The 17,059-nt window shown below is 45.9% G+C and overlaps 1 protein-coding gene across 9 annotated transcripts in view; it reads right to left on the minus strand.

The window, feature by feature from the left end:
- The window catches only part of PAK5 (p21 (RAC1) activated kinase 5), a 221,389-nt gene that overhangs the window by 24,831 nt on the left and 179,499 nt on the right, over window positions 1-17,059 (minus strand). For 8 of the 9 annotated variants that reach the window (XM_064647526.1, XM_064647527.1, XM_064647525.1 and 5 more), the window contains one exon: window positions 13,786-14,000. In XM_064647526.1, coding sequence (XP_064503596.1) covers window positions 13,786-14,000 — 215 coding nt within the window. Of the gene's footprint in view, window positions 1-13,785; window positions 14,001-14,771; window positions 15,619-17,059 lie in introns of those variants that run through there. The other variant, XM_064647529.1, reaches the window with a different exon arrangement.

Consider the following 17,059-nt stretch of genomic DNA (forward strand, 5'->3'; position numbering starts at 1 on the left):
AGGAGGAGAAAGGCTGGGAAAACACTGGCATGGCCACATGTTAATTATTGAAAGGTGTAGATGATGTTAAGGATGATCTACACTGGCGATGTAGAAATGAAATTTACTCAGCCTGAAAAATGTGTATTACTCGATGGATCAAAATAAAGGCACAGCTAAAGGTTTGAGAGAAGTGTAATATCCTTAACACCGGTGCCAGCTGTTTAAAATTCTTCAAAAGCAAAATAATGGGAAACTGAAAAAAAAAAAGGGCTCACCAGAACGGCACTGTGTAATTTGTCACCCTGCACGGCAGTTTTAAAAGTTAGTTTCCATGACAACAAGAGCAACGTTTCATTATAATCACATTCACCGGTAATTCTTTTGACATTTTAAAATACAGCAACTTTAACAAAACATTCAGTTTTAAAATTCCACTGAAATACCTACATTCAAGTAACTTTTCCTCATTTTTTTTTTTTTAATACACAAAAATGCTTGTTATATGTCATTTGAAATGCTATTACAGAATACTGAATGTCAAAAGTAATTACTCTGGGCCTACTTTAAACACAGCTGATATGTGCAATTTTTTATGCAATATATACACACAGATCTCTCAGACACACAACAAATGAGAGTGAATTGTGACTCAGAAGTTTTAGTTTGAGAGAGGAAGTTGGTGTATGTGTTACTTATGAGTTATACAGCACTTCACAGGGACAGGAGCGGAGAAATCGCAAACCAAAGTCAGAGGATTTAGGACCCTTCAAAATTTTCTTTTATCCAAAGATGGAAGGAAAAAGCAAAATGTCCCACACGATGAAATTCCTCAAAAACATTCACTGCAGGAATTTTACCTGTCCTCTTAATAGTGCTGTGTTTTCCTAAGGCTATGGGTTCAGCATGACAATGCACAGAGTGGACCTGCTAAGCTAAAAAGCTGCATCAAACCACACCAAAGACTGTAGTTTTTTGGCCACATCCTGGATAAAATCCGTTCATCAATGTCAAAGTTTCCTATTTTATCAAACTAACATTTTCAGCCAGGAAAAGAAAAAGATCAGTGCCCTGGGAAGCCTGTGGCTGACGAACACCAGCAGGGCTGGGTACCTTATTCTCCCCCTTTCAAAGCCATGTCATTTGCCAATGCCTCTGTGGAATTGTCCTTTTCTTTTCCCAAGGAAGTTGCAAAGCCAATCCCATATGATCTACCGAGGTAGAGCTGTTTCTGCACCACTCAGCACCTCACGGCAGTCCACGGGAGAAACCCCTCAGGGGCAGCACCCCAGAACTTTCCAACAGGGCTGGCTGCAGGGGCAGCCAAAAAACACTGCAAAGTTAGGGACACTTGGGGAAGAGGAGAGAAATCCTTCCCTCCAGGGAACACAACTCTGTTTTTCAGTCTCGTAACACCAAGACAGGAGCAGACTGGAAGCTCATGGCATGTCACAGCTCCAGGACCAATATTTGCCACAGGCAGGGCTGTGTGACTTAAACAAGTTTATGTCCAAATAAAGATGACAGAATTCAGGGCAGTTAATATAACACTGAAGCTCCAGTGGCTGTAAGTGGTACCTCAGAAATCTGGGCTTGGGAACTGTTTTGTGCCTGGATTACTGATGTGCTATGGGAGAGATGTGGGAATGACGCCCTTCTGCACTACAGCTCTTCATCCTCAGACACGAGGCAGGGAACATAAGATGAAGTAAGGACTGGTATCAATCCTGATGCCTCTTTCAGTTCTGGCATCACCACTTTCTAATGAAAATGCACTGCAAAAATGCATTTTAAATGAGGTGTGAACTGCCTCTGCTGCCCATTGCTCTGCACTCCTCTCCTGGAGAAACTGCGGGGAGGTGAGATAGCAAGAGGAACCTCCAGGGGCCTGGGGTGAGCCCAAATGGATGCAGAATTCTCTGCAGGCACAACCCAGCCTTCATCAGTCTTCACGTGGTATCAGCCAGTTGTCCTTACACCTAATATTTGCAGCCTTACACTGTTATTTTTCCACGCTTTTATGTGGGGGAGGTGTGAGGAAAACAAAACCCCACTTTTTTCAACAAAGGCATGAGAAATCACAGGAATTAAACAAATATTTAACCACCACCTCCCCAACCACTTCAGCTTTGACAACCCACTGATGTGCTCCACGGGAGCTGTGAGTCTCCCACAGCGCTGACACTGAGGCATCCACTGCTACTGTTTTTAGGGCACAGAGTCAGTATTTTACATCTGTATGTGATTAGTGCTGGGAACTGTGGGGCACAACATCGTGTGAGTCTTCCTATGGATGATATGCATTAAAAAAAAAAGGTCTTTGTACAACTGAGGCGCATGACACTACCACAGATGTCCAGAAAGGCGTTGGTGTGGGATTTTCAAGGGGAGAGGAGGCAAAAACCAGTGCCCCACCCTTCCAGTCTCGCTCACCCATACGTTTATTGCACAGCCCCCTGTGGTACAGGGTGCTGGCACTGCCTGCCAACATGGGAATGCAGTTTGCTCTCAAGTACAGCACCAACTGAAAAAGCCTGAAGAGAGGGACAGCCTGCAATGCACAAAGTCACACTGCAGCACAAACCCTCTTTGTAGCTCCGATGACATTTCCCTGGATGAGGTTCCCCTCGTGCCCCAAACATGCCCATTAACAAACGCAAGGTTGATGGAGCATTAACCCAATTAATGATCCCGGCGCTTTTTTTCTCAGTGAAAGATTTCTGGCTGTGGTTTGATGGAGCTTTCTGAAATACTTAAGTCAATTCCAGTGTGATAAAATTTTATGCCCAGAGAAGTAATTGCCTTCATCTGACAGCTCTGGCAGTGGGGCACTTGCTTAGGAGGGCAGAGGCTCTTGGGTCACTCCGTTGCGGTCGGGGTCATCTCCCTGCTTTTAATTAAAATGAGGATTTTGACAGTCTGTTAATTTAGAAGAAACAATTTAAACCGTACTACTTTTGGCTGCGATTTGCCACAGCAAAGGAAGCTTTAAACAAGGCAGATGCTTGAAGACAAAGTCAACACTCCTGTTTCAGAGTGCACGGGGCCAGCTCGAGGAGCTCCTTGCGCTCTGCAAGCCGTGGCAGAGGGCTGGGAATTACCTTCCCACTTCATAAATCATCAGGCGGAGGCACAGAGCGGAAGAAGAAGCTGGTGAGTGCCTGAGTCCCCGGGGCCGCGCAGCCAGAGCTTCACAGAGCGATGGGATCACCACCCAGGAGCCCAGCAGAGCCCTGCCCAGGGCTGAGACAGGCACTGCAATCACAGCCCTGCAAGTCTGGGATTAACACACTGAGGAAGGGCAGGATATTGTGTGCAGAGCATTGGTCATGTTGGCAGGGAAGGGACTGTCAAGGTACAGCAGGAGAAATCTTCCTGCAGCCAGTGATGTGCCAAAAAATGCCTCAGCTCCATGGCCTTAGAACAGTGAGAAAAACTTCAGTGTGTTACTTTTTAACACTAAAATTGTGCATTCCTGGTCACACACATGTAAGAGGTGCTTTTTAATCTGACTGATGTCTCTATGGGCTCCTTAGTCCTCTCCTGAGAGCTCACTCCTTGATTTCAGGGAACTCAGGAATTTGTATCATCAAAATAAAACCAGAAAATAATTTCATATGCATTGCAAATTGCAGCATTCTTTCTTCCAAGGAAGTATATTACTTTTCCTTTTCAAGGACAGCTATCAAATGGCAAGTGCAGCCATAGGAATGCCCTAGGGAAGGGGGACTGACTCCCACTGAGCAGTTTTCACCTGCAAACATAGACATACGGCAAAAAAGTTCCCCTGTGCAGAAATCTAACGGACAGGGTCAAATTTACAAGGCAGGCGAGAGGAAAGACAAGAGGAGCTTCCCAAGCTGACGTTTTAATTATTCACTCTTGCAAACAAGAAGTGCAAATCAACCCCCTTCTCTGCCGAGGCAGGAGATTTCGGAGGACGCTCTGCAGCAGAGGAGCTCTCAGGGGTGATGCCCAGCACAGCCCCACAATATCTCATTTACAAAAAACTGCTCCAACATTTCTCGGGTAATCTTGATTTGACTCGATTTGCTGGGCTGCGTCGCCACCAAGTGCGGTCTGTCCTCGGCGGCAGATTGGCCCTGACGCGCTTAATGAATTAATCTGCCCGACAAAGTGAGCTCCCTCCCCTTCCTCCAGCCCCGCCAGACAGCATGGGAAGGCAGGAAGAAGGAGAAGGGCAGTGCAGCCACTGCTGATAAGGGAGAAATGGGGACGCTTCCCCCTGCCCGGGGTGTGGGATGGGAGTCAGACCTGATCTCCTGCCCCAGAGTGTATTCCCAGGGTGTTTCATAAAAGCCAGTGTGTTTAAACCAGATTTCTATGCCTATATATCCCAATGCTTCAGGAAGTCCTACTTCATATGGAAGCACAAGCCTTAGCAATAAGGATCTTTGCTTGCACTGTGCCCAGTGAGAACTATTAAATGCAAACTAGGACATAGATACCAATTACTGTTCTGTTCAGACTACAAAACTGTAAAATTCAGTACAATTCACAGTCTCTTGCTATTCTTTTAACTGTGTGAGCCAAAGCCTGTTGGATCTCACCAATTAAAAAAACAGAAATGCTCATCTTAAATACTTCTCTTTCGTTCACTTTTCTCTCTCCAAAGATCTGTATCTGAAATGCCCTTTTTTTTTTTTTTCTGGCCCACACAGTTCATTCCACAGACAACAGAAAAGGCATTTAAAAGTCTCTGCAGGTAAGTCAGTGTTGTTCCCTGGTAATACACAGCACTTGTCTGGTGTAATTGGATCCTGTGTGAAGGGGAAGACAAGGAAGAAAGAGCAGCAAAGCACTTTGAAATTCCTACAGAGCCACCAAAGCCCAGATCTAATCATGTCAGAGCAGGAGACAGAAAAAACCGCATTTATACCCAGAGCTTTGGCTCCACAAGTAAGTGAGCTGCTTGACAACATTTTTTCCCTCTGATCCTATGACTCTTACTGAACTAAACTCTGCAGGGCTTGAATAAACGTGGCTGTTTGGTTATAATCACAGAATCTCAGAATGGTTTGGGTTGGAAGGGACCTTAAAGATCATCTATTTCTATTTCATGGAACATAATTTAATGGGACTATAACCAGGACAGTTTCTGTTCTGGACTACAGGGGATCAAACCAAGTTCAACAGCAGACCTAGGGATGAATATATCACTGAGATGTGCAGAATGTGCAGTTACTGAGTGATTACTGTCATTGCATGGTTAAATGGGAATGGAAGCAGCAAACACTGCCCTGGTGCAGATGCTGCAGGACCAATTTTATATGGAAACCCCCTCCACAGACCTGTTCCTAAGTGGGCTCAAGCCTTGAACAAAAGCCACCAGGATGCCTAAGTAGATTTATGATTACTTCAGCTGTCTGTGACCGCTTTTGACATGTATGGATATGAACTTCCAGAGATTTCCTGCTGCCACCTAGTGTTTCCCACGGCTGAGCAGCGAGTTTTCTGACATCAACACAGCCTGCCGTCTCAGGGACCTCAGCAGCACCACTGCAGGTTTGGCCAGTCCCTGGAAACAGGGAATCTCCTTACGTGTTCTACTCCTTCAGCTTTCTCAGCTGAGCCAAGCAAGAGCTTGCTGGACTGTGAGACTGAAGGCTGGCAAAACACCTTCAGCCTCTCCAAACATTCACTGGAGAAAGCATTTACTGCTTACACTTACTGTTTATTTTTCATGCTTTCCTCTGGGGGACCACTGCCACGGGACAGGAACCAGAAGGACCCCACTGCCACCCCGAAGCATCACGTCCACCTGCCCAGTCCTTCATGGGCCCAAACCCCGTTTCTGGCCCCAGAGAGAGTTTGGTCAGTGCAGGGAAGGTTCTGGAGGCAAAGGACTTGGCTAAACAAATGAGAAGGAGCTAACAACAACAGCAGCAGCCATATGAGCAGTGATGGAGTCCTCCACCTCCAGGCAGCAAGCTGGGAGTGAGGCTCATTTTTCAGGACAGGCAAGCCAGCGAGAGGAGTTACTGGGACAATGTCCCATAGCTTTGTCTTCAGGGACTAACTTCCTTGTTAAAAAAAGAACCTGATTATGAGTGTCCTTGCTCAGGATCTAATTCCTGGCTTGTTTCAGGTTATACAGTGCTACCTGGAGTGTATTCCCAACCTTCTATTCCCAGAGGAGACCAGATTCAATTTCTGAAATGCTGACACTGAGAGTTTGCCCCTTTTATGTGTGGACCTAGAGGTTAACGTGGTTTTTGAGCTCTAAAGCAGTCTGGTCAGCCTCAGCAGATGTAGACTGTGAACTCTAAATTGACTTTCAATCTTTATTTAGTGTACTGCAAAGTTCTGCTCACCCACATAAGCTCTCAAAAGCAGAACTAAAGCTTGCCCTTGCAAGATTGCCCCAACACTAAAATTACTTAAAATTGCAATACTGATGTGCAAACAGCATTTAAAAACATTCTTTTACTCATCATATTGGAGAAAACTACTTTTACCCATGGAAGTCTGTAATCTATATTGATCTGTGTTGTTGTCTATGCCTGCTGCAGGCTCAGGTAAAGTAACTCCTTTGTCATGTGAGCAGACTGACTTGACTCAATGCCAACTGTTGCATGGACAAAGCTTACTTAGGTGATGAAGGATTTCTGAAAAACTTCCTTAGACGTCCATGCTGCCGACAGCAAACTCCAACATTCTTCCAGGGAAGAGCTCAGTTGGCTCAGAGGAACTGTGCAGGTGTAGGTGTGAGCCTGTCTCCAGCTGTCTGCAGGAGGAGAGTACTGGTAGCACACGTTCTTCTAGGGATGTCAGGGACCTTTTAAACGAGGGACATGATCGGCAGGCAATTAATTATCACCCCTCCAAGGCAGTGGGGCAGAATGATGCACTTAAGGTCTTACTGCAGTGCTGAACTTGTCTTCACAGTCCAGCGTGGAGCAAAGCATCGTTCCCTACCCTGCGCTGGCTGCGGCGACCACCTCTGGAAACCACATTTCTGCAGGCACTGCTCCTGCATCACTTGAGCACATTTAAAGGACAGAAATAAGATGGAATGAGAAAAACTTGGTTTGCCACTGGCAGTATTTACTTTGTGTACTAGGAGAGGGTTTTTCACTGGCAAGCTCAGTGTTTCTCTGTGATGGCCAGGTCTGGTTTGTAAACCCTGGTGCTGGTGTCTACAGTCCAGCTGCAGACAAACCCCCACATGCACCTGCCTGAACCTTGCCATGAGGGGCAAATATCTTGGTCAGAAAAGGTACGTGAATAATTGATTTTCTAGTTCAGTAGCAGAACTGAAAAACTGAGGAACATCTTGTGTTTTGAGTCAATCTGAGATGACAATAAAGCTAGTTTTTCTTCTCCAAATGAGGCTCTGGAAAAACAATGTGAAAGTCAGGCTGGATGAAATGCAATGGTATGAAAGAGCTGCTGCTCACAAGCTGACCAGGAATTTTGCCAGAAACTCAGAAAGCCAGAAACTCAAAACTATAAAGAAGATAAAGTGCAATGAGAAGAGGCATTTCCTTTAGAATGGAATGGAATAGAAGGAAATGGAATCGACTATTTCAGTTGTTAAGAGACCTGTAACAATCACTTAGTCCAACTGCCTGACCAATTCAGGGCTGACTAAAATAAAGCATGTTATTAAAAGCATAGTCCAAATGACTTTTAAACACTTTTAAACACTTTTCTCTCATGAAAATCAACTTCACAGGCAGCAACAATATTCTTTAAAACATAAAAAAATTCTTAGATAAACCCTGTAATTTTCAGAAATCAGATGATCAGAAATAAACCCAAAAGTTTCCTCTATACAATGTAGAACATATGAGAATATATTAATCTAGTGATATGAATTCTAAAGAATTTCTGAGCTGGATATTTCTTGCACTGATTTGTCCTGTGGCTGATTTTTATTTGTACAGTGATAGATTTCCTGTAAGACTACACAAAACTGGCAACTTGGCTCTTCTCACACCAAGTGAATGTCACAGTTAGACACATCCATGGACACTAGATGGCATATTTGTATTATATCTGCACAGGGAGGTACAGAGAGTAACTGAAGTAGCACTGTCACTTGTAAATGCAGTAACCAAATAGCCCTCAAGAGTGAAGCATTACCCCTTTGAAAAAAAAGCTTTCACTGAAAAATGTTGCAGCACTTTCTTCTGGCACCATGTAGCATGAAAAGCATTCCCATTCAGCGATCAAAATAAATTGAAGTGGGGTTGCCTTGCAGGAAAACGGCAAATCTGACCGCAATCACTTCTAGATGAAGATAATCACAGAAGAACTTTGGCTGGAAGGCATTTCTGCCTCCAGTCCACCCTCCTGCCCAGAGCAAGGCTAACATCAAAGTCCAGTCAGGCTGCTAAGGGCATTGTCCATCAAATTTTGCCCTCTCCTTTCCAAAGGCTGAGATCCCACAGTCCCTCCAGGCCGCTGTCCTGCTGCTCAACCACACTTGGCAGCAAAACATTTTCCTTCCACCTGGAATGTCCTGTGCTGCAAGGTGTTGGCCCTTTTTGGAGACACCCCCTCCACCCTCTCCCAGCTGAACACGCACCAGGCACAACGTGGGATTGCACGGCGTGTAATTAGGAAATGTGAGTTAATGTGCAGGGCTCTTCATGATGTGGTTACAAGGAAGGCCCACGAGATGTCAGCAGCCTTCCAATCCCGTCCTGTCAAGCAGTGCTGTAGATCCACAGCATTTGGCGGGATGGGAGTCAACCTTCCTCAAGCAAGGAATTCAGACTGTCCTATCTACAGAGGCAGGAATGGGAGGAATAACTAAAAGGAAGGAGTTACCAAGGAGAAGTAGACAATTGGTTGGACGAGGAAGAGAGGTCAGGACAACCACTGATTTGTCCATCTGCCCACAAACAGCAGGCAAAGCCTTTGAATGGTTCTTTATTTCTAAATCCCTCATTTCCCGGTCAGGCATTTCCCCTGTGCAATTCTACATGGGAGGAGAGGGCTGGAGGAGTTACCTAATGGAACTTGGATATTTCTGACTGCTCAAGCTCAGACAAGGACCCTGGTTTATCTCCTCTTTGAGGTCTTTGACCAGTCAGCATCACTGTGCACAGTGTCCTCCATCTAAGCAAGGAAAGCATGTAAATGCAGGAAGAAATGACAACTGAAAGGAGACTTGAATTTCACTGCTGGAAATATTTTAAGAGGCCAAATAGGATGGCAAAGAGAAATACCTTCTTTTTCATCTGTCATCATGCCAGAACTATTGAAAGGGCCACAACCAGTAACTCACTTTCTGATCGTTTTTCCCCTGTGCAGTAGAGAGGCTGAAATGCATCAGTAGAAGCTTAGAAAAGTTTTAAAAATTACAGCTGACTCACCAGGATCGGGGTCAGGGTTTGAGAGGCAGAAGGGAGAAAAGCTAAAACTAGTAAGACAAACCATACAGATTAGACCACTGGAACATGAGGATGAAAGACTGGGAGAAAAGCTGGCAATGCTGTGGTCTGTCCCCTGCAGAAGTTCTCTGCTCAGAACACCAGGTAAATGAACTGCCACGGGTTAATGGCACAGTCGATGTGTATCTTAAATTCATGTGCATCTCAGCTCAGACCTGGGGCATTCAAGGGCATTTGGGTCAAGTGATGGAAAGGACAATGTGTCCTCTACTTTTAAGGCAGCTCAACCCACAGGGCACACAAGAGGCTTCTGCCGTCTTCCTGACAGTACAGCATCGATGTCAAGCTGAGGGAAGAAAATTCAGGAAAAGGAAAATTCCACCACATGAGCATGGCTGGATTTGCTGCAACGTGCTCAGGGGAAAAGGACATGCAGAGGTCCCAGCAGGAAGGATTCATTCTTTTTGATGCCTCTGTGTATTTGGCCACCCAAACACTCACAGCTACGTCCCTTCTTCCTCAAGGACAAACCGATCACTGTGTCACCATCAAGCTGGGGACTCTCATCTGACCTTGCTGAGTGTGTGGATGATGAAACTACCCAAAGCATCAACAAAAGCAAAGGGATGGAGGCTTCACGCACGTACCAGTGCAGACAACTAAAGAGTAACCTCAGCATGGTGATTTTTCATGAATAAATGCCTTTTTTCCCTCCAGTAACTTGACAGAAGCGAGGACGCTCAGCTGTTCCCTGCACTGGGAAACATGAGAAGGGATTTTAACAAGTCTTCAGTGCCATCCTGCTCCCACTGACAGCAGCAGGCACTTAAAGATCTTAACAGAGCTTCTTTACAAAGCCAATGATAAGCTCTTTTGGCAAAAATCCCCAAAATAAGGGTTCTGGTGTTTGCTTTCCTAATATTTTGAGTGGAGATGCATTTGCTTAGTTATTGACTCTGAGGCTTTCCAAAAATCAAAGGGTGGCAACAAACTGAAGCTTCTGTGTAGTATAAGGGTGATGACAAGCCAAGCATGCTGTGTGCTAAGAATAAACATGCAAACCACGAGCTCCAGGTACACACAGAACTACTACAAAGTATTGAAGGAAGAGGAACGAGAGGCCTGGCATCAGGATCTCAGACTTCATGAAGCCCATTTTAAGTGCAGGCAGACACAGGCAGTTCACATTTTTCTTGCAGAGATGTTTTCAGTGAAAAATCAGCCTTTTTTCACCCCCTCTGTCTCCACACCACAAACCTATCAAGATCACTGCCGCTTTCTATTTTTCATGAAATTTCTGCAGCATTTTACTGACTTGTGGTGGCATCTGAAATACACAATCCTCTGCTGGTATCTGGGTCACCCACACTGAGAAGGGGAATCCCATTATTGTCTCTCCCTGTGTTTGAAATGAATGAATTTGTACAGTCAGCTCAGGTTTGGATTCAAAGGCTGATATTACCATGACAAGCCAAAGCACTTACAAGCCTTTCATCCCAGCCAACGCAGAGGCAGGGCAACGACATCCCCCAGGATATTTGGGAGCCCAGGGCGCTGCCTCTTCATCATTGCTGCTGCTGCCTTTGAATATACAGATGGAGCAGTGAGAATATTTATCGTTTATTGGCTTTACCCAAAGGGATACGCTGCCTATCAGATCCTCTCTGCTTTGCAGGCTGAGAAACAAGCAAACACCACTAACAGGGAAAGCTGTGAAATCTATAGAAGTCAAAAAAAAAAAGTCTTTCCCTTCCTCTGCCTCAGCTCTGGGTGAAGCCCAAAGCAAGCAAACACCAGTTCTGTCTCAAACCCAAGAAATCTCAAAGTCTGGCTCTATGATCTGTGCTGCTCTTCAGTCATGAAGAAGCACCTATTGGGACACACTTCTGCCTCACAGCACAGTCAGTACTGAAGGAATCAAACAGAATAAATTCAGGAGCACGTAAGAGCAGAGTTACAGAGCTGCTGTATGACCTGAAACCTCAGCACCAACTAACTCTGGCCAAATGCCTCAGCATGACCTACTCCTGTGACTCAGGGAAAAATTATGAACCTTCTTCTGCTACACATCAGTGCATTCACAGGGTACATCAAGTGAACTATGAACTGCTGGGTGGGAAAGGGGAAAGTTGTAACCAATACTGAGATCTCAGAACCTTTGGTTCCTGTCTCCATGAACTGCAAGTGCATTTTAAATCTTCAGCTCTCAGTGAAGTTATGAAATCCTCAGTGCCCTTTCAACACTAAAGGTACTGGTGCCTGTGCACACATAAAAAAATTCATCTAAATTAAAAGATTATGCTGAGCTAGTTTAGGAACATTAAAAGAGTTTTTGCTTTAAAGTGGCTGCAACTCAGTTTCTCTCCATGAGTTGTTATAACAAAATAAGGATCTTAATTCTTAAAAAATATAGAGTAAAATGGTATCTTGCAATAGGGTTGAAAGCAAATTCTCAGATTACAGCCAATGTCTCTTAGCTGCTATTAAAACTAACCTGTGTTTTCTGTATTATGGAGGCCCATTTCAATAAGCTGCAACTGAGTCTCTGGCAGGGAGAGAAACCGGAGGGTGAAGGCACAATTTCTTGAATCCTCCAGTCTTAACACCATTTCCTCATCTAACTATACCTTTGGAGCAGTGTCATGCAATCAGCTGCAATTTGGGTAATCTCCTTCCAAATCCACATCTCCCATCTCCACAGCAAACCCCTCCCCAGGGTCTCTCTGCAGATGGGTTGGTTTGTGCTCAGCCCCACAGCCACTGCCACAATGGGGAGCAGGCTGCAGGAATCCTGTCCCTGGGACACATCCTGGGAAGATGCTGTGGGATGCAAGGATGCAGCAAGGACCACCACTGCCCAAGGCTACACTGGGAGAATGAGCTCGGATTGGGAACTGGATTTTGTTTAGTTTAGTTCTACAGTTTAGTTCAGTTCTACAGTTTAGTTCAGAAGTACGTTCCTGGTATTTGCACATATACAGACCCCTGGTACAGAGACAGAAAAGCAAGAATTGACAAATTTCTTGGAAATACAGTGATTTTCTCCACTTCAAAACGCGGCAATTGCCCATTTGGGGAGCACTGCACACGTCCATTTTGCAGGCTGAGACCCAGAGTGGTATGGCCTGTACAGTGCTGAGAAAGCTATTACATTTTAAAACTTACTAAGCTTATGCATTTGATGGTTCCAGAACTGCAGGAAAGAGATGGCAGCTCTATAAGATAATAAACACCTTTCTTTCCCCCCTTCCCATTTTAAAACATCTTCATGCATTCATGTCAAAACACCCAGACACATTTTTGGTGTTAAGAAAGGCTGTGGAACAAAGTTGCTCTCCTCCCCTAGCAGGAAAAGGTTTGCCTACTTTTTTCCCCTCATTATTCTAGGCCTCTAATATACAGTACAATATTCTATTATAGCAAAATATCAAGGCCTTGGTTTTATCCCCCTTGTCCTGAAGCACCACCCAGCAGTCCTGATCAGCAAGTGATGAGTGCCCTTCAGGAGCAGGCAGTAAATGTAAATTTAGTAAAGAGCACTTATCAAATATAGCTACAGGGTCCACGCTCTCAAGATTATCTGATTTTCCCTTGCTGCAGAAAAATCCCCATGAAAAGGAAATCCTAAATTTATTTTGCAGCTGCATGAGGGGTAGATGTACACGGCTGGCAGGGCACAGGCTGCCACCACAACACAGGTGTGGTTCACTTGGCTGTCAGGATGTGCAATCCCAGAAATGCTGCTACATCAGGGTGAATTTGTCTACCAGAATCCTGAGCCTCTGGAGGGGGATCCCAGAGCCACGCTGGCTCCCTGTCCAGTGCTGCTCTACCCTCTAAGTCAAGTTTTCTTCCCAGTTGTCCAGCCTGAACCTCCCAAACCACAGCCTGGGGCTGTTTCCCCTCATTTTACCACCCAGCGAGTTCAGCTCCATCCCCATGTGTTACCCCCTCCAGGCAGCAGCAGGTGGCAATGAGATCCCTCCCTGAGCTCCCTGCCTGGCTGAACAAGCAATTTAATTTTTTTTCTTTGGTGTACTTTTCCCTCTCTCCCTTGCTCCAAACCGCCTTTGCCTAAAGCACTGCTCTTAAATTAATTATCGAGGAGTTTTATGCTGCAGAGGAGCATCGTTTTCGGCCTCCATGGGGACTTGTGGCTTTTTCTTCTGCAGCCTGGGAGTGTGAAGGCTTGGCCCCTGCCCTGCCAGACCCATGACTCACACTCTTCTGGGACATTCACACAATTTTTATATATATATAAATAATTCTTTTTTTCCTTGCAGCTCTACTGTTAAATGTTTGCCTTTGCACTCGCACGCTCCCCAGCCGTGCCTGCCTCCCGGGACAGCCACTGTGCAATGCCAACACACCACTGGCATTGCTTCATTAAGGTTACAAGCAATTAAAAGGCAGGCTGGGGAACTCCCAAGGGACTCTGTACCTTCATAGGAGCCAGCTGGATGGGAGTGATGCATGATGGATCCACCATAGGCTTCGGCCGGTTGGCCGTGTCCGCCAGCAAACTGTGCCACTGCTGAGGTAGTCCCGTGAACTTCTGCTCCCGGTGGTCAAAGCCAGTGTGGACCCGGTGCTCGAAGTTAGAGGGCCCAGAAATTTCAAGTCTTTTCTTCTTTTTCCCGAACATGGTGAAAAAATCTAGAGAAGTCATAAGAAAACAGGAAAGAAAAGAAAATTTAAAAAAAAAATCGCCACATCTTTATGCTTTGTTGCAACCCACAGGTGTGTTCTCTCTACTTCCTAGGGAATTTTAGTAGATGGCCTCAGCCAAATACCTGCATGAACTTCACTCCACACATTGAGATCTATGTGAGGGAAGGGCTTATCTGACCTCCTCGCTGGGAGATTTTAAGAAATAAACCCACAACGTCCTTATTTCTTACCTCTAAATGTTCATAATACCTTCTGAAACAAGAAAATGCCCCTATTGCCAGGAAAGAAAGCCCCAGGTCCTACTTTCTGCTTCCCTCTCCGTTGCAAGTTACATCCCATGGAAGCTCCCAGCCTGGAGCAGTGCCAGCAGCAGCGGATGGCTTTGCTCAGAGGACGGCGCTCGGTGTAAGTGGTGAGCTGTGCCCTGACACACCACAGAGCAAACGCACACACGGCTCTGCATCTCAAACCTACCCACCAGACAACCCATCCCAGATGAGAGCCTGGCCCTGCTGTGGTCAGATGTAGATCTCACACACCAGCAGTCAAAGGCAGATTTACTGCTGTGCCAATTCAGCCATACAAAGAGACAGAGAGCTCAGATCTAATTCTAACCTGGTCCAAGGGACTTCACCTGCATTCAGAAAGGCTCCTGCTTAAAAACAGTATCAGGTATCAGCTACTACAAACATCACAGTACATGACTTCTCCTTCAGGGGAGAAATGATTGCTGTGAGAGCCACATGCCCACAGTACCTGGGTTTATGTCCACTTGGGTGGGATTCACTACAGTGATGGCCCTGCTTCTTTCAAGATCCAGAAAGAAGGATCAGCTCCTTTGGTATATGTGCAGGTGCTGTGCAGAAGAGAGAGGAGTCCTTCCAATGCTGTACAAGCAAGGAACTGGAGGCTGATGGAGGAAATGTGACCTTCCCAGCTTCTGCATTGCTGGGCTGGCCTGGCTGCCTGGTAAAGTCAATTGTTACAGCACTTGCTCTACAGAAAATGAGTGTTTTAGTCAATTTTTAGTTGTTATTTCCTGATCAGAACAGTTTGGTTTGCGTTCCTCCTGCTGCTTTGTCCCTCCTGAGGAGCCTGGGGAAGGCAGCAGGAGGGTTTGCAGGGCACACGGGGATCACAGGCTAACAGGTTAGCTGGGGCAAGAGAAGTTTCAAAGTGGAAGAAGGCATGAACTGCAAGCTGAAAGGGATGAAGGTATTTGCTCCTTCTACTGGCACAGGAAATAGCCAGTACACCCAAAACCTGCATTAACCCTTGGGGTTGGTGGGTCCCACCTTACAACAAAGAGGAGGAGACTAATGGTTATATTGAAGCAAGTTCAGAATTGACTTTCTGAAGGACTCCAGAAATCTGCTGCATAAGGCAAGGACAAATTCCTGGTCCCAGGGAAACCGCCAGTGGTCCTGTCACTTTTCAGTGAAATACTGTCTTGTTCTGGCAAAGTCCTCTGCCTCCTTCTGCTGTCTCAAAACAGTCCTCCCCCCCTTGATCTCTGGGCCATTTCAAGCAGGGCTTGCTGAGCCCCTGAGCAGCATCTGTCTGAAAAAGCAGCAGGGCGAGGGGGCTGGCAGCTCTATAAAACCTCCTGTGCCACAGGAGAGACTCAGCTGTAAAGGTGCTGCCCTGACTTTATGATTCAGGAGGCGGAGAGGAGAAGCTCAGAGAAGAAAATACAGTTGTGTTGCCGCTGCAGCAAAAAAAAAAAGATGGGATGATAAATCAGGTATTTATTCCACCCTTGTTTCCTTTTATTAGTTTACTTAAAGATCAAGCCCATTATTTGAAAATTGATTGCTGGTTGCTTTGTAAGTCCCCCCTGTGCATTTGCAGGTGATTGTCTCCCCTGTGCATACTTTCTTTGGCTCTTTTTCCATTTCCACCATCATAATCTTTTTATTTGTCTTGTTGGTGCATGTTGGGTACCTTTTGGCACTCACAGACAGGTTTCCAGCCTAACCCAAAGCCATCCTGGCTGGCCTCTGCTCAAAGACTATTTATTTTCCAGGCTCAAAGAGAAGCAGCCAGGTAGCAGCTCGTGTTCAGTGCTCGTCCGCAGGGCTCCACAAATCGCAGCCGGCGGCAAATCAATGGCACTGGATTTTCATTCACCCTCTGGGATGGGAATCTGTGAGATTGGAGTCTATTGGAGTAACATTTTAAACCATCAGCTCTAGACATGTACTTCTTTGCCCGATCAATGCCGGCACTTGCAGGATTTCCTGCTGGACTTGCATCCGAACGCAGCTATTGGATGCTCCAGGTCCTCCGGAGCTCCAAACAACATCACGTAACTAAAAGCACATCAGCTGGCATAGTGCATATTGCTTTTAAAAATAAACAGCAGATTCATTCAACAAGATATTCCCCTTTTGGTTTTAGATTTGTCTTTGCCATGTTGCTCTCTCCTGTTTCAATGCTGTTGCAGATAGAAGCAAATGTGAAATTTGGCCCAGTGGGACCTTTACTTTGTCAGGACAGTATTTTAGTCTAAAACTGGATGCCAAGGCCACACTTTTGCACAGGGATGGTGTCTGAGGTCTGGGCAGTGCAACTTGCCCCCCCTTTTTGACTGCAGCTCCTGTTTAGATGAGCTTAAATCGAGCATGAAGCTCCTCCAGCAGGACAGACAGGGATCCTGGCACCTCGCACAGCCGGGGATGGGTTCAGCCATGCGGGCAAACACAGCAATGCTGTGGATATCAGTGGCCAGAGAACACCTCCCGTGGGGCTGTGCCTGTGAAAGGTGACCAGGAACCCTGGTTAACAGCAGCCTGCCTCCCCAGCAGCTCTGCAAATGGCTGCTCGGTGCTCCTGAAAGGAGCAGAGCCTCCAGCAGCTCTTAAGGGTTTCAATAATAAATGCTGCACAGTCGCTTCACTTCATCAGCCAGCAAGGTCTCTCCGTTCCACTGCAAAGCAAAGCCAACCTCTCCTTAGCACAGTCCCTCTAAATAACTGTAACACACACAGCAATCACAAGGAAACTTCATTTCCTCTGATTTCTCCCAAAGAATGGAAACGATG

Source organism: Pseudopipra pipra, chromosome 3, assembly GCF_036250125.1.
Source record: "Pseudopipra pipra isolate bDixPip1 chromosome 3, bDixPip1.hap1, whole genome shotgun sequence".
Lineage (NCBI taxonomy): Eukaryota > Metazoa > Chordata > Aves > Passeriformes > Pipridae > Pseudopipra > Pseudopipra pipra.